Source organism: Canis lupus, chromosome 8 (genome assembly GCF_048164855.1).
Source record: "Canis lupus baileyi chromosome 8, mCanLup2.hap1, whole genome shotgun sequence".
NCBI lineage: Eukaryota > Metazoa > Chordata > Mammalia > Carnivora > Canidae > Canis > Canis lupus.
The window spans coordinates 1,687,113-1,708,280 of NC_132845.1; the positions used below are offsets into that span (position 1 = coordinate 1,687,113).

The 21,168-nt window shown below is 36.8% G+C and overlaps 1 protein-coding gene across 10 annotated transcripts in view; it reads left to right on the plus strand.

The window, feature by feature from the left end:
• LRRC7 (leucine rich repeat containing 7) overlaps positions 1-21,168 on the plus strand; it is a 491,781-nt gene that overhangs the window by 174,325 nt on the left and 296,288 nt on the right. For all 10 annotated transcript variants that reach the window (XR_012034800.1, XM_072834031.1, XM_072834030.1 and 7 more), the window contains one exon: positions 14,937-15,139. Coding sequence is in view for 9 of the 10 variants with exons in the window: in XM_072834031.1 (XP_072690132.1) it covers positions 14,937-15,139 (203 nt within the window). In the remaining variant the exon portion in view is untranslated. The remainder of the gene's footprint in view (positions 1-14,936; positions 15,140-21,168) is intronic.

Here is a 21,168-nt window from a genome sequence, read left to right on the forward strand (position 1 = left end):
AAAATGGAAACATAAACTTACAGGATAGAAAAAAGACTGGTCAAATAAATTGGTAGACATTCACAACAGAGTATTTCATTATCTTAACAAAATATGTCTCCAGGAATGTTTAATGATATGAGAAAGTATAATGCTAGGTAGAAACGCACAACACAAAACAATATATTTAATTTTAATAATGTACATGTGTGTTGTATGTTTGTGCATGTGTGTATGTGTCTCTATGCATGCATTTAGGATACAACCTTAAATGGATGATACAACATACTCCAATATGTTTATAGTGCTTTATTTCTGGATGATAGGAATATAGTGAGCTTTGTTATACTTTTCTATATCTTCCAAATTCTTAATAATTATTATGCATTACTTTTATATTCTGAAGAAAATAACAAGTGAGATTTTAAGTAGCAATATTTTGATTGAGTAGAATTATGTGCCCACAATGTCTAAATAGCTCTTCTCTCATTACTCTAATTTTTTCTCTCTGCCAGTATGATAATGCTCATTAGAAAAGTATCACTCAGATATATTTCACATGATCTGCTGGTTAATAGTGTCTATTTCTATTCTCTTTCAAATGATCTTCAATTTACGTCCATTATCATGTAGAATGTCCACATGGGGGCAGCCCGGGTGGCTTAGCAGTTTGGTGCAGCCTTCGGTGCAGGGCGTGATCCTGGTGACCCGGGATCAAGTCCCACGTCAGGCTCCCTACATGGAGCCTGCTTCTCCCTCTGCCTGTATCTCTGCCTCTCTGTGTGTGTCTCTCATGAATAAATAAATAAAATCTTTAAAAAAAAAAAAAAGAATGTCCATATTGATATATAGTGCTCTCTCTTTTCCATTCAAACTACTCCTTCTAAACAAGATATTCCTATCATTTTGAGGAATGATATGATAACCACCATATCAATTGTTTAAGACATTTCTGAAATCTTTAAGTCTTTGAGTTAAATTTTCAAGTTCAAGTAGTTTATTATATTCCCTATGTGTATTGATGAAAGACATTGAGAGTCATTTCTTTTCTAGGATGTTTATTTCTGAGAACAAGGGGGTAACCTATGCATTTTGTTCTTTTTGTGATGTCACAGTGTCTAATTTTATACTTTTGCTGGACAATTTTAGCTCAACCTGAGATTATAGTTTTAAGTCTTTTTCAAACCATTGGTGAATCTAAGGCCAAGCAAATGTCCCATCTTTGCCTCTGTGCATTAATCTGTACAAGGATAATTTCACATTGCATGTCTGTCTTGGATTAGGAGAACAACAGCAACAACAAAAATCAGAGCTTATGGTCTAATTAAGAACAGTACCTCAAGAGATTGACAAGAGAGCAATTGTAAGAAGTGTTTGCCTTATTGGGTCCTGAGTTTCATAGACACTAGAGAAGAGCCACCTAACTTTTGAATGGAAGCTGAAGAAGTGGGTTGTGTTAGTTTGCTAGGGCTGCTGTATCAAAGACCCCAAACTAGATGGCTCAAACAACAGAAATTTGTCGTCTCATAATTCTGGAGGCTGTAAATACTAAATCAAGTTTTGTCAGCATTGATTTCTTTGCAAGACTGTGAGGGATGGATGTGTTCTAGAACTGTCTGTTTGGCTTATACATGGATGTCTCTTTACATCTTCCCTCTGTGTGCATCTCTCTCTTCACATGGGATTCTTTTAATAAGAATACCAGTCATTTTAGAGTAGGGTCCCAGCCTAATCTGGTTATGACTTCATCTGCAACAACCCTATTTTCAAATTCTGAGGTACTAAAGTTTAGAAGTTCAACACATGAGTTTTAGGAGGATACAATTCACCTATAACAGTGATAGTAGAGGAAACTTCTTCCACAAGGACAATCCCTGAATTTAGGCGAAAATGATAAGGAAGAGATGACCCGGCAAGAGGGTTCAGGAAAGGGGGAAATACAAAGGCACAAAAGCATGGAAGGCAGGGAATGAGTGTGATTTGGAAAGAGATTGTAGTTTTGGCAGAGGTTTATAGTCTGGACTCAGCTACACAGGATTGATAGTGAAATTAGCAAGGAGGCTGTGAAGAATTTCACACATGTCTAGATTTGAATCTTAGAAATGTTTACTCTGGTAGTGGCTGTGATCTTTATGAAGTACGCTCTGCCTACCATAAGGACCCCTGTATATAGGCATGCTCTTTCACTCCAAGAGCTCTCCTGCCTTTTTAAAGCCCTTTCCAATTCTCTTGGCAAAAGATTGCTCCTGATTGTATTCTCTTAATTTTCTCAAATCCTGTTTGTTGCTTTTACCATCTCCTAAATAATTTAATTCAGCAAGAATTTAAACGAACAACAAAAATCCCATATGTAGCATTTATTACTTACAAAATGAATAAAGATAAGCATTTACCCAAGATATTTTAATTTAGTGCGTGAAATTGTACTTTTAATCTCATATCAGAGACTAACAATGAAAAAAAGTCTCAGAATCATAACAAAGTGGTTCCAGTTTAAAATGAGTCTGGTTCTTCCATGTTAACTTTCATGAACATTTCATTTAACAATTATTAAATCTCTGAGTGCATTATCACATGCCTTTAACTTCCTTGCAGAAAGCTTCTTAAATTAATTTTTCTCTTATTTTAACTCTTTTTTCAGCCTGAGGGTGACATCAAGTAGGCTTATATGTTTCATAAATCTCTTAAAATCTTTCCAATTATAAAGTAACTGCCTAGATTTATACCCAAAGCAACTTAATTGATTAAAAGATTATCACTACGAGCCCTGTTTATTTAGTTGAGTTTCAAAATTGCAGCATTTGCTCTGTCCTGAAAGCACAAGTACCACCATCATCAATATTAATTAAAATATTAATAAACATAGATAATATAAGAACTTATCTATAGTTATGATTGAAGAATGAATATAAAGCAACATGAAATACCATCTAAAAATGCTTTCTTCAGTCTGCTTATATCAGATTGAAAGCATAGGTCTTTTGTCATGTCTTGCAAAAGGCACCATATTGACATTGTGTCAACATCACAAAAGGCAAGGAATCCTGAGATGAGACAACTACATGGAAAATACTTTCTTACTAGCTCCTTCTAAAGCTCCTACTCAAGATTTGAAGTGTCATACATAAATTGACTCTTTACAAAAATAAGTATTGGCCTTCATATACCCAGATTTTCATTAAATAAAATATTTGATTAAACTACATCTAAATGTACTATATCTGTCTCTGGCTTTTCAATAAATCATGCTGAGCGACTGATCTTTTCTTAGTAACTCAGTCATCATTAAGAACATAAACTATTGTCTTATACCACAGTATACAAGTATCTCAGAGATATTAAGGTATAAAACCATCATCTGAGTAATTTATTCAAGGATGAAATAAGTGATTAGGCTAAGATTCCAACCAAACCTAACTTTCTAGAAATTAAATAGCTTATATGTAACTGCTTCCATTCTATTGTCTTATTCTGTACCTCTATATAAACAAGTCTTCAGATCCTTTTCCAGAAACTTACTATTTTAGGTTACCACCTTATGAAGGTTAGATCTTTGAGAGTGTCCTAAAGCTTTGTTTCTTCATGCTACTCTTGACTGAGGTTCACAAATTGCCTTAAAGGAATATTTATCATGAAATAGACTGTTAACAGTTTTTTAAAGAATTAGAACTTTTCCCAACTTGAACTACTTTAATCTAATCTTGAAGTTTACTCTCTGCAGTCTTCTATAGCTATATTTGCATATGTAAGTAAGTCAGTAGATAAAAATTCCAAGACAGGATGTGCAGACAGAAAAGGACAGAAGTTTTAAAATATTGTTATTCATCTCTGTGATATAACAAGAATAAATTTTGAGTAAGCTTGTATATGCCATTACTTATTACAAGTCTTCTCTTAAGAGATTTTTTTTTTTCCAGATTGATTCTATAATCCTTAGGTTGATGTTCTTTAGGGTAGTCAGTGTTAAGGTGATAATATAAATGGTAAAGAGAAGGAAGACAAGGAAAGCAGCCTTATTTATAGTCTGGAACAGTGAAAGAAGACTTTATAAAAAATATTTGAGCTTCCATAAGTGATCCAGACTTAAATGCTATGGATTTTTTTTCTAACAGCACACATTGTGACTACTAGGCAAGGAAATAGAGAGTAAAATAAAATATTCCATTTATTATTCCAAGAAGTTCCAATTCACAGATTTTTTTAACATCTGGTACTATGTTGTTTTAAGAACTGCAAACAAATGATAAGAGCCAACAAATAAAATCCTTCAACATGAGATTTATAAAGATGTAAGGGTGTTACCGTAGATTGTTTGGATGAGTATAGATGAAGAAAATGGTTAAGGGAGTGGTGTAAGCTAGAGCACAGAATTGGAAAAATATGCTTGTAACTTGAAGACAGCTTGAATGTCAAGCTAAAGAAACTTGTAGATCAGCCTTTCCTAAAATGTGTGAATCAGAATAGTAAATCCTAATTATAGTGATAAACTTAAAGCTTTTAATTTTTTAATTTATAAAAAAGTGATTTGAACAAAGATAAGCATAATTGCTTATCACAAGACCTCCCCAAGCCCTTAATATGCTAATGCACACTGCTTATTTCTTAGAGGAAAATATAACCCAGGAGCATGGGCTGGAAAGTATTGCTGTTGAAAATATAGATTCAGTGAAGCTTATAGAACTGGGGGATAGACATACATTTTAGAAAACTAATCAAGATATTTAATTAACTGTCAATATGTAAAATGATAAGTCACTAATATTTTCTATTACGGTGATTACCATATGTGAAATTACAGGTTTATTTGAAAAACTTTTTTAGTTAATATTTATCTGCCTCACAATCCAGTGAATTCATTAGAGTAGTGATCAGAGTTCTTTTACTCACTGGTATTTCCTAGCATATAACCCAGTAGATGTCTAGATATAGTACACTTCCATTTAGTATTACTTTCAGCAATAGTACTAGGAGATGGCAAGATTCTGAAGTAGATTGAGTGCATGGTAAAGAAAGGAAGGGGAAGATGTGAGAGGTTTAATACAGAGGGAAAGAAAGGAGCAATAAAAGAGGACTCCAGGGTACAGAATTGAGGGAAGGAAAACACAGCTAATCACAAGAAATCAAGAGCATGGTGTCTGGTACAGAGTAGGAGCTTAATAAATATTTCCAAATTCTGCCTTAGTCAAGTTGAGTTTTAATCAAAGATTGGTAGCTCATTAAGCAGTTAGGAGCTAAATCAGGGATAATGGTTTATATTAGAAATCATTCATAGAAACTCTTTGAAGTCTCTTTGAAGTCAATAGATGAAAATTCCTGGGAAGAATGTGCAGAGAGAGAATGCAGCATTGCTGTTCTTAAAATAAACAACTCGTCCAAAAACAGAGCTTAGAAATATTTAATAAGCTCCTTCTTGGTACCAGACATTGTGCTTTCCTTCTTGATTTGTTTTGTTTGCTGGTGTGATAATATCAGCATTGAAGACCATAAGGAGGTTTGTCCCAATAACAGTGCACTGATCTTCATGTTGATAAACTGGTTTCCTTGTATGGAAAGCAAACCAAACCACGAAACCACGTGGAACAGTTGCAGGCTTTCAGGTATTGTAATGATAAAATGCAAACAAACCCATGAAATCTGAATATGTTTGAAATATAATTATTTTAACAGTAAAAAAAAAAAAAAAAAAAAAAAAAAAAACAAAGAAGGAAGCCTCAGATATTCCGCTTGGGGTCCTAGAATTACTATGTATGTTGTCTGGATAAGGGGGTTTCAGAGACATACTTGAGGTTAAGTGATGGCTTTAAAGATGTTTCTTGAAGTAGGACATGGAGAGAGCTTGGCAGGTTTCCATATCCCCGTGGCACACTTAGTGAAGCAAAGCGTTTCTCAGCAAATAAATTAGAAACATTTGTCATTTGGAAAATGTAAGACTGTGCCAACTAATGAGGACAGCCAGAGTATTTATCACAAATCTTGGAAAGATTGAACTTTCTTTGTCCTTTTATCTTTCCAGGTATGGAAAATTAGGTGAGGATAACATGGACAAACGTGGGTCTGAAATTCTAGGGAACACGGTGGCATTGAAATTCAGGTGTTTTGATACACATATTTTTACTGTTTTGAGTCACCTACTGCAGGCATAATTCTCAAGTGATGGAAATTATCTTTCATTTAATCAATAGAGGAGGATTTGAAGAATGTAGGTAAGATGCGTCTTTTTGTTACTTCCCCTAGGTTAGTCCAGGTTAGCAAGCCCCGCTGCATAACTGCATTTGGCTCTGGGAGGGTATTGAAAGGGAGGCTATTGACTGCACTCTGTGGTTTAGGAAAAGAAAAATCCTCTTTCGCAATTCAATTTATATTTACATTATATATGAAATTTGTGTGTGTGTGTGTGTATATACACACACATATATCATTCAAGAGAGAAGAGAATCCATGCGGCACCCTGAGAATCCAGAAAAGGATTCTCTTACCTTATATTTCAAGGAATTTACTGGTAGAGCTTTAACAGAAAGCAATGAATACCCGTTTACCTGTTTTCCTCTTGAATCTCTTTGAATAAATCTCTTTGAAAAACCGAAAGTGTGAGAATTACTTTTTTGGATGTTTGCTAAGGATCCGTGTTAACACAGGAAGTCGGATTGCTTCTGAGTCAAAGTCCAAACACTGGACATGAGGCTACACACCCTCTGCGGTATGCTGGGCACTGGTCATGTTTCAGAGAAAAGAAAATCCGTGCTTCTGTATATCATGTGTGCAACACATTTGTGCTTTTTGTGCTTTGTGCTCTCCCCAACTCCTGAAATACTCTCTCCACTCTACCTGGCTACATTTCCATCCCTTGGACGTGCAAAAAAGTCTCTAGAACTGACTGCTAGATATTCCCTTCACTGCTACCCTCTGTTCCATCCTGCACCTATGGAATATCTTATGTATCAGTCACCGTCAAGTGTGTGCGTGTTTGCGCGCCTGCCTCCGTATGTGTGTGTTGTAGAACTGCTGGTAAATTCATGTCTTTGTCAAATCTCATTTGCTAATTGATCTATATGCGTGGCTGTTACTGTAATACAGACTCTGCTAAAGGAAAAAAAAATCAATGGCTTTGGAGTAAGGATATATGAGATCCAGTTTCAGGTCTACTAATTATTCTGTGTGTGACCTTATGTATACCACAGATTCACTAAACTTTTAGTCCACTATTAAATGGAAAATAATATGTGAATATGTATTCCTTGTAAAAAAAAAAACAAGATGATAGATTGTAAATTGGTTTGAAATTTTCAAAAGTCTGTACAAACAGAAGTCATTGTAATCATGTTTAGCTCTTATATTCATTAATAGTTCATATTTGTAAAGTACTCTAAACCAGATACTTGACATGTGACTGGAAATATACATTGTTGTACAGGCTAGATGTGGTCCCTGTCTTCACAGAGCTTTTAGTCTAGTGAACAAGAGTGATACTGAGTAAGCTATTAAAATGTAATCAGAAAAATAAATAAATAAAATGTAATCAGAGGGAATTGCAGCATATAGTCAGAACATACTCTCAAGAATCACGGCCTGCTTTGTTGAATAGGGAGAGGCTGTTTTCCCTTAATGTGATTTTTCTAGAAGGCAAGGGAAGTTGTCCTTTAGAGAGGCAGCCTTATTTCAGAGGGCCCTAGTAAAAAAAAAAAAAAAGGTTGAAAGAAAGAGAAAGAAAGAAAAAGAAAATTTAGTCTTAGTAATGTGAAAGAAATCATGAATGCAGAGAGCATAGAGAACAATCAGAAGAGCGGTCCTACCTGATTAGGCTGCAAGGGGGCTAGGTGTGAGTGTGAAAGGTAGGAGCCAGACCACAGGACTGTGTGATATTTGGCAGGCCACGGTAAAAATTTGGGCTTTGTCTAGAGGACAGAGAGGAGTCACTGAAATATTTGCAGCAAGAGGGGGACATAATATCTGTGTTTTATGAAGGTCACTCCAGCTGTACTGTGGAGGGAGAACAATAAGCAGAGACAAGTATAGATGCAAAAGATAATAGCTTGAACTAGCTTGCTGGGCACTTGAAATGAAGAAAAATAGGCTTGATTGAGGAACTATTCCGGCCATGTAATCGTTAATACTGGGTGATTGCTAGATGTGGAGTGTGGAACTAGAGGAGTCAAGAACAATGCCAAGGTTTCTATCTTGAGAAACTGGGTGAATGGTTTTGTCGTTCACTGAGGTTGAGAACACAGGAGGAGGAGGAGGTTTGGGCAGAACAGTAATTGCTAACACTTAGTGAATGCTTAAAACCTGAAGACACAATTCTAAACATTTTGTTTATACTCTGTTATTTGATAGATGACTAAACATGGGGCTAAACTGATGTGCCGACTCACACGGCCAGGAAGTTGGCTCCAGAGTCCAAGCTCTTAACCACGATGATGTGCTCTGTACCTTTCAAGAGCATCGCATCAGTTTTGAACATGTTCTGTTTGAGATGCCCCTGAAACATAAAGTGGAAATGAGGAAGGAAGTAAATCTGAGTGAATATAAAAGAAATTTTACCGCCGCCTATTATCAAAGTTAAATAAAGTGACGTGAATGAGATTGTAAAGGGAGAGAATGAGCAGCTAGAGAGGCAACAGGCCTGGGGCCCGAGGGGCGGGAGAGGAGCACATCTAATATCCTAAATCTCAGGATTCTGGAGAGAGGATGGTACCTTCCCAAAAGACTGAAATACAAGTGCAAGGATAGATGTCAGAGTTCTGAGTATGATGTCAGGGGAGCCAAAGAAAGAACATTTCCAAAAAAAAAAAAAAAAAAAAAAAAAAGGATGTAATTCTCTGACCAGTACTCCTAATAGGTTAGGTAAGAAGGAAGGAAAAGTATGAAAAGGATTAAAACAAAACTTCATTTTAAACATGAAAGTGAATCTCTCGCCTTCCTTATGTATATGTTTTTGCAACCCAGATTATTCCACACTAAACTAAAAGGAACTTTAAAATACATATATTCGGGACACCTCGGTGGCTTAGCCGATTAAGCATCCAACTCTTCATTTCAGCTCAGGTCATGGTCTCAGGGTCACACCTGGAGCCTCGTGTTGGGCTCCACACTTGGGGGAGTCTGCTTCTCCTCCTCCTCTGACGCTTCTCCGTGCTCACTCTCTCTCTTTCTCTCTCTAATAAATAAATAATTCTTTAAAAATAGATAAATAAAATACATATAATCATAAAGACAGAGAAAATAGAAGAGAAGGCACCTGGAAATAAGAAATTTCCTTTAATTTTGAGGAAAAAAAGGGAAAGAAGATGTAGTTAATATCATCTACATACAAAATACACTGTTAGCTATGCTATGATGTACCCACAAAGGGGTATGAAAATTGATTTACGGCACAGACCTCCTTACAGTCTGGGAGACAACGGGTACCGGGCAAGAAACTGAAGATACTCAGTCCTGAAAATAGGAAAATTGACTGAAATACTCTCTATAAAAAGCTACATAGCTGTGCTTCAGGCAGAAGACCAGAATATTCTTTGGCTTGCTGCCAGGTGATCCTGCAGTGAAACCTATCATGCATGTAAAGCTTCCAATTAGCATCTTGGAGCTTCACTCTTCAGTTCTGAAGGACAGGCAGGGATCACCAAATATTTGCGGAAAAGCCCTATTATGAAAGATAAAGATCAAAAGAAACACAGAAAATGGAACTCAGAAACAATTCAAGGAGCAGGGGGTACAAAGACAGAAAGCCTGCAGTGAATATCTTCCAGGAGAAATGAAAATGATAGGACACCCTCAAATACAAACAGGACACTATGGGAAAGTAGCATTTCGGAAGCAACGAATAACTTTTGACAGTGAAAATATGCCATCGGATGAAAAATAATATAGCAGATGGATTTAGATCAAATTGAGAAAACCTCCCAGAAGAGAGAATAACAGCACAAAGACACGAAAATTAAAAAAGAAAAGAATAATTGAATTACAGGGTAAATCTAGAAGATAGGCCACACATCCAGCTAATCGATATTGCAGAAAAAGAGAAAATATAAACAACGAAGAGGAGAAAATTACCAATTAAATAATGACAGAAAAGTTGATGGGGTTAAAAGATAAGTGCTTCTGGGACGCCTGGGTGGCTCAGCGGTTGAGCATCTGCCTTCGGCCCAGGGCGTGACCCCGCGGTCCTGGGATCGAGTCCCACGTCGGGCTCCCTGCATGGAGCCTGCTTCTCCCTCTGTCTGTGTCTCTGCCTCTCTCTTTGTGTCTCTCATGAATAGATATATAAAATATTTTTTAAAATTAAAAAAAATGCTTTCAAAATGGAAGGGTCTGTCAAATACCCAGGAGAATGGATTAAAAAACACATCAAAGCACATTATCATGAAATTTCAAAAGACTGAAGATAACATAGAAATTCTAGTATGTTCTGGTCGAAGGGATGGTGGGTATAAAACAGGATTTTGAATAGTAATGAAACTGGATTTCCTGGCAACAACTTTAAAAGCCAAAAAATAATAAATTAAAAACGTCTTCAAATATATGAAGGAAAATTATTTCTGACCTGGAAATATATATCCAGTCAAACTTTCAATTGTTTGTGGATGGAATAAAACCATGTTCAGAGATTCATGTATCAGAGATCCTTTGTCAGTAAATTACTAGATGTTATATTCTATCTTGGATGTCGTATTCCAATGAGTTCAGAAGGAGAAAGACATGGGATTCAGAAAATAGAAGACGTAACACAAGAAAGAAGTGGAAAATTCAAAGAATAATGGTGAAGAGAAATTTTAGAATATCAGATATATATCAGATTTAGAAAAACAGATATTCCAAAGAGGAACAAGAAAACACAGCGTTTCTAAAGGATTATTCCAGGGGAAAATGACAGATTATACCCACTTGACTATACCAAGAGGAGATAGAGAATTGAATCAATGAAAAGTACATAGAAAAATCAAGCAGGAAAAAAAATAAGGAAATTCTTAAAGAAACAAAAAAATGCGCAAGAAATAAAATGTGATTGAATTATAGTAGTATATAGTCATGGTAAAATAAATACTATTAATTTAATACAAAATTCGCTCTCTCTGTATTTTTGCTTGGTTAGAAGTATATGAGAAGTTGTTAGAAGGAAGTTGAAACCACCACATTACGTGCTAGAAACCTGTAATTGAGAAAGTAAGGAGTAGCATTATAATCCAGTTATTGGGATCCCTGGGTGGCTCAGTGGTTTAGCACCTGCCTTTGGCCCAGGGCCCGATCCTGGAGTCCCGGGATCGAGTCCCACGTCGGGCTCCCTGCATGGAGCCATCTTCTCCCTCTGCCTCTCTCTCTCTCTCTCTATGTTTATCATAAATTAATAAATAAATCTTTTTTAAAAAATCCAATTATTTAGAAATTTAGTTGAAGAAAAGCTCAAAAATTGAAATTTATTAGATGTAAGGAGCACAAATCAGGAACCGGGAGGGGTTATGATTGAGAGATCGTCCAGGAATGAGACACCAAAATCGTCAATGGGTGCAGAAGAGTGCTCGAGAGCCGGTAAATGAATGGCATGCGAGAGAGAGGAAGATGTTACTGCTGGGGAATGGGAATGGCCAAGGAAGGGGAGTTTTCCAGGGTGAGAGGAGAGTAATGGATTTTAGAGAGCAAGGGGGATAACGACTCCAGGTGTTTAAGGGGTGAGAATGTCAGCATGCTCCACTTTTGAAGGCTACAGGCAGACCAAGTTTTAGTTGAGACTATGAGGGAGCATCCAGGGAGGAGGGCAAGGCTTAATGAAATCATTGATCGTGGTATGAGGCACATTCTCGGGGCTTAGAGGGAGTAGAGAAGAGAGAAATTGGGCCAGCGGCAAACTTCAGTCCATTGTGGGGATGAGAGAACGGACAGAAAAGATAACCAGAAGAGCCTACGTTTTGGGGCAATGAAAGGGGAAGCAGTCTTAAGTAAGCTGAGTTCCAAAAGTCTTGGTGGACAGTGGACCCTCTGGCCAAATGGTTTAGGTGGAAGCCTGGGTATTCTTTTTCCTTTCATTTATATGTAAAACTTTACAGTGGCAGCAACAGACAGGTATCAAGAAGTAGTCACAGGGTTCAACACCGTAGGGTGAGTGCTAGGCACTGGGCAACAGCTGGTTGTGCGTTCATCTGCAGGTCCGAGAGGCAGACGGGCCACACGTATGCCTTGAGTCAGCCCTATGGCATGACAGTTGGGGGGTTGATGGGACTACTGGTGACTCAAAAAACCTTTGTAATCTTTTGAGATGCCTCTGTCTTCCCCGGTCTCCCCTCCCACCTCTCATCTAATCCATCACCAGCGTACTGGATTCTGCTTCGTAAATATCTTCCCAATCCATCACTTCTTTCCAACCTTACTGCTACTCTCATAGTCTAAACTACCAATCACTTGCCTTTACAACTGTAATAATTTCCACGAATAGTTACTAGGGGCCTAATATGTGTCGGGTGTTTACTAGATGCATTTACCGGCTGCCGAATACGTGCCGGGGCCCGGTAGAGACAGAGAAGGCGCCAACTGATAATCAGGGATTTCAAGTAAGGTCAAGTGAAATAACAATTACAAAACCTTGTGATGCAGGCTCCTAGAGATGTGCAGTGTAGGTATGCAAGAGAGAAAACAATGAGGAAGAAAGGCCATCCTTTTAATGTTGTCAGTTGGCCTCCTACAGAATAGCATGCGCACATGCCCATCTGTAAGCACGAACTCACGAACCTGTCGTCAAAATATCATGTTATCTTTTTTTTTAATTAATTAGTTTATTTCTTATTTATTTTTTATTTTTTATTTTTTTTATCATGTTATCAATGTTGGAGTTAAAGGAAGGATGAGGACGGCTTGGGCTGAACGTCCAACGTCATTTTCTACTCATCTCCCTCCAAATTTGATTTAACCTGAGCAATTTAAAAAGCAAAATGCTGTATTGTTTTTGCAAACCAACACTGCTTTCTAGCAATAAACTTACCTTGGTAAATCAAATAAATCAACCCAAAAAGTTCACATTTCAAATTGATGCTCATTGAGTACTACTCTGTAGCTGGCAAACGGTACCGTGTCTGTGAATTCAAAAATGAATAAGACAAGATATTTTCCTCAGAGAACTTACCTAGGGGGGAAATGGCACATCTAATTGGGAAGTGACGTGATCTGTGCTCTGGGAACTCAGAGAAAGACTCTAGTGATTCTTCCTGGAGAGACATTCGCAGAGAGAGTGACCTTTTAGTTATAATGAGAAGCTTTTCAAACAAATTGTCAATAGCTGATGGTGGAGTCCTAAGTATATTCATTTATCCATTCATGAATTCCTTTTTTGCTTGTATTTTTGGGTTTTTGTTTTTGTTTTTTTTTTTTTTTAGTTTCAAGTATTTATTTAGATTCTATGTTAACTATGTTCCAGACAGTTATGTTCCAGATAGTTAACATACAGCGTGTAATATTCGTTTCAGGTGTAGAATTTAGTGATTCATCACTTAGATACAACAACCAGTGCCTTCCTTATTACCCATCACCCATTTAACCCATTTCCACATCCACTTCGTCCCTCCGGAGACGTGTCTAGTAAGAAGTTTCCATGGCCAAAGTCAAGGAGGTTTCTGCCTCTGTTCTCCTCTAGAATTTTAATGGTTTCCTGTCTCATACTCAGGTCTTTCATCCATTTTGAATTTATTTTTGTGTGAGGTATAAGAAAATGGCCCAGCTTCATTCTCTTGCATGAAGCTGTCCAGTTTTCCCAACACCATTTGCTGAAGATACTCTTTTTTTCACATTGGCTATTCCTTCCTACTTTGCTGAAAATTAATTGACCACATAGTTGAGGGCCCATTTCTGGGTTCTCTATTCTGTTCCTTTGATCTATGTGTCTGTTTCTGTGCCAGGACCATACTGTTTTGATCACTGCAGCTTTGTAATATCACTTGAGGTCCAGAACTCTGATGCCTCCAATTTTGCTTTTCTTTTTCAAGATTGCTTTGGCTATTTGGGGTCTTTGGTGGTTCCATACAAATTCATTTGTTCATTCTACATTTGTTATTTAGTATTTACTATATTGTCAAGCACCAAGACAAATGCAAAATGAATAAAACATAGATCCTACTCTCAAGAGACTTACAGTCTAGAAGAATAGCATGAAAAATCAATAGATTTAATAAAGTGATATGAGTGGCACGTTACAAATATGTGTATTTCATGGTATTTGGTCATTTTAACCTAGAGAAAGATGTTACAGGAATTTCTGCCATGATTATAAATTGCTTTCTCCCATTAAAATTGTAAGATTCATAAAGATTGGTTCTCATTCTGAAGCAAATAACCAATCCATCTCTAATCTGTAGCTGCAGTAGAATAGAAGCTTCGTGAAAACAGGGACTTACTTCAATTCATCACTCTATCCCAGGTATAAGAGCAGTGCCTGGAACATATGGTTGTTCAATAAATATGTGTTCATTAATGGAATGAATTTGTGGGTCAGAAAGAGGTCATCATAAACCTTAGGAGTGAAACTTGAATATTTTTACAGGAATGGGAAAAATGTAATCATTTCCAACAAATTCCAGATATTTCTGTTCTGCATTGTAATTTGTGTAAAGTTTTTTTAAAAAGATAGATTTATCCATCAAGTGAGAGTGTAAGCATGGTAATCGCATGGCACTGAATCAGGATTGTATTCTGGTTAGATCTTGCCATTCCGAAACTGTGTGATGATGGGAAATCTCTTAACCTCTCTGAATTCCATTTCTTTATTTGTTAAATGGGAATAAAACCTATCTCACATACCTTGAAGGGCTGTTCAACTATTAACTGATATAATGCATGTACATCTCCTACAAACTTGAAAGCATTATATAATCATAAAATATATACCAAAATCAAATTTCTAAAGCTTTACTATTGCAGGAATGCACTCCAAAAGCAGTCAATTAAGCAGAGTTTTTTTTTTTCTGTTTTTTTTCCTCTAGTGCAGTGCCTGGAGATGACCACCAAACGGAAAATTATCGGCCGACTGGTGCCGTGCCGATGTTTCCGAGGTGAAGAAGAAATCATCTCAGTTTTAGACTACTCCCACTGCAGTCTTCAGCAGGTGCCAAAGGAGGTCTTTAACTTTGAGCGGACATTAGAGGAGCTTTATCTAGATGCCAATCAAATTGAAGAGCTACCCAAGGTAATCTTTGACAACCTAAACTATACACTGTAAATGAATATTTCATAATATCCAAAGACTTGGCATAATGATAATGTTAACTATAGCCTTCCATCTGGATAATCAGCAAATTGTTCAAACTGATAGAACTTTCCCCAATATTCTTGTTGATATATATTAATACCATGTCATTTGTAACTTCATGTGATACATTAGTAACCAGTTGAGCTCCACGGAAATCATCATTTTAAGAATTATGCCTTATTTTAATTTAAAATGGCCTCCATGAAAAGACAGATTGTGATCAGTATTGGTGGGTTGAGATCAATAGCTTATGTTTGTAAAAAAAAAAAAAAAAGAAATATATGACACTATATTCCAGAAGTAAAATTTTATGTTGTATGTTAAGACAACATTGTTATAAAACCTTGAATTACTTGTTCTAAGTCTAATCCTTCCACACATATAGCCACACTTAATACTATTATGAAAAACATGCTGTTATTTCTGGAATTTGGAATCTTTGATTATTATAGACACCACTGAATACATGGCATACATATATAAGCATAGTATAGCTAAAAAGTTAACTAATATCAAATTCTGCACACACACACACACACACACACACAAAACCATTATGACACTTGGCTATGCAAAGAAAATATCTCTTGTCTCCTGTTCTCCATGGCAGAAAAGATGGATGATAAAAGACTAGCTGACACAGACCAAGGCCACACAGCAGAGAGGTTCAAAATCTAAACCACAATGATCATCTAAATAAGTAACTCACATTAAGTAGTTGGCATAGCATTTACCTGTAAAGGATTTATACAATGGCTCAGAAGGGAAAAAAAAAATGTCCTGCAATACATTTCCATTGCTTATGCTAAAAAAAAAAAAAAAAAAAAAAGCATATTAAATACCCAGGAACCAAGAAAAGAAACTTCCATAATAAAAACTAAGAGAATAATATGCTTATCAAAACAAATTATGAATAATTGTTTTCATATCAAAACAAATTATGAGTAATTGTTTTCACTTAGGGTTATAAATTATGGTATTAATATAATACTTCAGAGGCAGGAACTATTTAATGTGTACTTCAAAACCAATATACTTCATTTTTGACAACTGAAGTATGTAGTGTCATCTTGGATTTTGGGACAGGAGTTTGGGTCAGGCTTAAAAAATGTTTTAACTGTATGGATTACCATGGAGATACACATCAAGTTGAGGCTGATGTGAAATGGGCTGTTTCTCCCAAGGACCATGAACTTCTTGAGGGCAGAGATGGCATCTTATTCACCTTCTCCTCCCGGTACACTAGCATGCATGGTGACTTTCCATCTCTTTGTTGCCGCTACCAAGTGGAACAATGCAGAGAACTTCATGTACTACAGGACTTGATTAGCAAAATGGTAAAAGGTTTAAGCCACTCATAAATGTGACATTTAGTTCTAATTTAGGAAAAGTAAGCATAAGTATTTTTTTTTAGAACAGACTAATCTAAGATTGCCAGATAAATAAGGGATATCCAGTGAAATTTGAATTTTAAACTAAGAACCAGGAAATTTTTGGTAGAATTATACCCCAAATATTTCATTCAGCATACGAATACTAAAAAAATACTGATTTATCTTGGCATCCTGTATTTTTATTTGCTGAATCTTGACAGCTCTAAGCCAATCAAGTTATTCAAAATTTTTTTCTAGAACCAAGCAGAAAATTGTGTAAAACAAATGGTATAAACACGGTTTATCAATCAAGTACTTATTTAATAGGTACATTACTACGCAGTGTTTGAGGCTTTAGGGGGTGTAGGAGAAATAAATCTCAATCCTTACTCTCAAGCATCTAACAATCTAATTACAGAGAAAACTGAAGCTTTAGAGGCAAAAGCATGATCATGTGTAATCAGAGCCCAAGAGCCAAATACTGTTGTAGAGAAGAGTTTCATTCTTGCAGGGGGAGGGAGGAGGCTTGATCACAAGGTATAAATGCAAAAATTGAGATGATACATATGGAGAGGGGAGGAGGAGAGTCTGGAGCTGCAGGTACATGTGAGGGGTGCCGACAACATGTAAGAGGAGGGAGAGCGTGGAGGACCCAGATTAGGAAAGGAATTGAGAGCCACACAGCATTGTTTGACTCCATGAGTTAGGCAGAGAGTGTCACTGGAGAGTCTCATAAACCAAGTGAGTCACTAGGAGCCTTCGTAAGCTTGGATCAGCAATAACTAAAAATAATACAAGTAAACCAAACACTCAGTATAATTTCCCCATGTATTGGATTGCGGAGAAATTGTTAATCTTTTATTATCGGTATGCTTCCTATAGTTCAAAGATCTTTCACATAATCTCTCAAAGTTTCTTCCAGTTCCCAAATTCAAGGTTGTCACTTTCATATAACAGTCCTGTGTCACTTTCTTCTAATGTACTTGATATTGAGATAGGATCTAAATTATCCGCTGCTGAGATATGATCATAATAGTACAGGGATATATTTGCGCATATTAGAAAAACAAGGAGTTAAATAAAAACTCTCTTTTTCTGAGGACAAGAAAGTCTTAACTTGTTCTTGGGTCTCATTGGCCTTAATTGTGTTATATGTCCATTGCTGATCCAATCCCTTTGCTATCAAATCCATTATGGCAAGAAAAATGAGATTAGTTTGATGGAGTTGAAGAATGATGGGCCACGTCTATGGATTTGTGATTGCTGGCCACCACGCAAAGGGAAGGGGTGCAAGGACTCTGGGGGAGATCACCACAGTGTACACAGCAGACAAAATGTTAGGCAGTCATCGTTTCATGAGGAAAAGTAGGCAGAGTATTGAGTCTTAGGGAGCTTAATCTTCAAAGGTAAATTAAATAAAACCTTTTTTGTCCGCCATTTTCTTTTATTGTTTTCTTTAGGTTTCCCTGGCATTGTTACCATGGTGATTTCAAAGCCGTTGAGTAAATGAGATAGCTGTTTGTATTTTTGATACTACATTATGAAAAGAATTACATTTTGTAAAGTTTTTATTTTTTTCCCTTCTGATACTTGATCCTGAGAATATTCTAGCTGGCTAAGAATTGCTACTGTAAGACCTTATGCAACAGGTGTAGAACAGAGTCAAGGTTAATGACATTAGCAAAAGATATGTCAAGACTATGTCAGAAAAGACGTGAAAATAGATGTGAAAGAACAGGAAGTTTTTTGATTAGGAGTGGTTCAATCTGTGTTACTTAATTTGCTGTAGTAAAAGGTAAAAATACAAAATGACATGCCTTTCACACAGTGATGGAAAACCCACACAGCTTATAATTTAGTACCGTTTTGCTTGTTATTTTGAACCCAACTTAAAATTATAGACAGAGTAATGGACCGTAACGGGTGTATATTATGTATGAAGGAGTGTGGGAAGAGAGAAGTAAAAGAAGCCTTAAAGAGAAAAACTGCTGAGAAACTTGAAACTGAAGAGGAACCTTAATAAAGGGAATAGATATAATTCGGAGAAGCTAATACGTGGCCAAAATCGAAAGACATAGAGAGAGTGACCTTGGCAGATGAGATCGATTTCACCACACATAAAAGGGGGTGCAATGACATCTGAGGCACCGGACCTAGAAGACTTTCTCCATATTAAAGTTTACAACCTACCCTGAAATATCTTAGAGATCAAGAACCTGACCTTTGGACCCGACAAACCTAGGATTAGATCTTGGCGCCGCTGTTTGGTTGGAAAGATATTTTATTTTGTGGGAGTCTCTGTTTCTTCATTAACAAAACTGGGGCAATAATAGAGGTTGCCAGTGGCTCCATAGCTGGGAGGTCGGAGGTAGTAGATAAATGAGTACTGGGTGAGGTAATGCACGTGGAATGTACCTGGGATAGAGCAATCCTCAATAATCGGTATCCCTCATTCCCCTACCACAGATGAAGAAAACTGCCATGTGAACTACCCTGAGTAAAACAAGAGCGAGGTTTTGTGACATCTCAAGATAGTCCTGGGCATTGACTCTCTAACAAAAAAAACAAACAAACAAACAAAAATCTTGTGGCGTGACTTTATCTCTACAATCTCCTAAGACAGCTTCTAGGAAATCAGTGCCCTGCCTATATCGGGTGTAGGTTTTTGATTCTACCAGCAATTGTCACAAATCGCACCAGCACATTTGTGATAATACCACTGTTTTCCCAGAAAATTTCCCTGACTCACAGAATCACAATGTCGTCTTATGTTTGAGTAGACGCAGCCTGGGAGATTGTTATATTCAGCGCTCGATTATTACCTATTAAGCAAATCCAGGCCAGAAAAGTTAATTTACTTCTCTTAGGCCACGTGGGATGTTCAATTCCTGTCCAGAACCGTTATCGAAGACGGTGTAATCATTAGGCTAGACGAGGCCGTGCTACAGTAGCAAGTCAAAAGCTCAGTCCATAACTGAACAAAAGTTGTGCTTGATGTCCCATGAGGAGCACTGCCCTTAACCGATCTAACTTCCTACCCAGTGCAGAAATGCCGACTTAATATTGCTCTTGCAACAGTCATCCAACCTCTTCGTTAATATTTCTGTTAGTGGGAGACGTCACCAAATTAAGAAGCAAACTATTGTATTTTGGGGAAGCTCTGGTTATTAGAATGTTCTGCAATATGTTAATGATATCTGCCCGCCCACCCATCTATCCATGCATCTAAAACTGGGCTAGCCACGTGGGGTGATACAGAGATTATTAACGCATGCCTTCTTCGGACAAAGAACTCTGCTTCTGGCATGACTGCTCTGATCCTTCAAATATTCTAAGAGAATTCCTATACTTTACCTTAAGGTTCTGTTTCTCCAAGATGAGTTTCCAGGGTTTTTTTTTTTTTTTTTTTTGACCGTTTTTCAAAGACATGCTTTCTAATTGCTTTGCCACCTTACTGACATTCCTCTGGACAGATCTAACTCTTAGCTTGGTTTTAGACATTGGTATCTCAAATAAAAAGATCCGTCCACATGGAGGTATTCAACATAGAAGTAAACAAAATGAAAAAAAAAAAAGAAAGAAGTAAACAAAATGTGATGGAACTCAGGAGAGAGGTCAGAGTTGGAGATGGACTTAAGAGTTATCCACCTGGAGATGAGAATTTAAAACCAGGAGACAAGATAATGTCCCTGAGGAAGAAAGGAAAAAGAAAATTGCCGAGAAACAAATAATTAAATTATAAAAAGCAAGATGATAGTAGAAACCCACCATAGAAACTTGCCTAGAAGTTACCTGCCTTTCCCCAGTAGTCATAACAACTCTGTGTATACGGATAAAATTGGGAAATTTTATTTTGTCCATGTAGGTAAAAAAAAAAAAAAGAAAAAGAAAAAAAAAGAAAAGAAAAAGAAAGAAAACTCCATGGGTAAGAAAAATATGGCATCTCAATTGATTTTGATATAGATTTCTACAAAAACCTATTGGCTCATAATGAAGAGAAGAAAAGGACATCACCTTGACTGTGCGCTACTATCGAAGCTAATTCTGGGAATTTCCAATCTTCCAAGTCATTTAAAAGTTAAGGTCATGCGCATTTTACTTATAAAATATGAGTTTTATATGTGAGAAAGGAGAAGTGGCTTCTTATCATAATACCATGAAACATTCAAAGGATCACAAGACAGATGAGATACAGGGAAGCCACACAACTATCTTAAAATAATTAACAAGAAGACCAAACGGACCCATAGTCATTTGAATATTAAACTGTACATTCTTAAAACTTGCTAATTTTCTAGAAGCATATTGATAATGTCTCCACGCGGCCCCTGCTGCCTCGGCGTGACCCAGATCGGTAGCTCCCACACTTCTGGATTTTCAGAACTGCCATTCTTTCCTTTGCTAAATAAACACTTCAGAGGTCCCATGCAGTACTTTTATTATTTCACCATTAGAGGATGTTTTCAGAGCCCAATGGAAAACACTCACAAACACAGAATAAATAGTGTTCCTTCGTAAGAAAAGATAGGCAGTGAACCTACACTCTTTAAAAAAAAAATGGCAGTTTTATTGAGTTAGAATTTATATACTTAC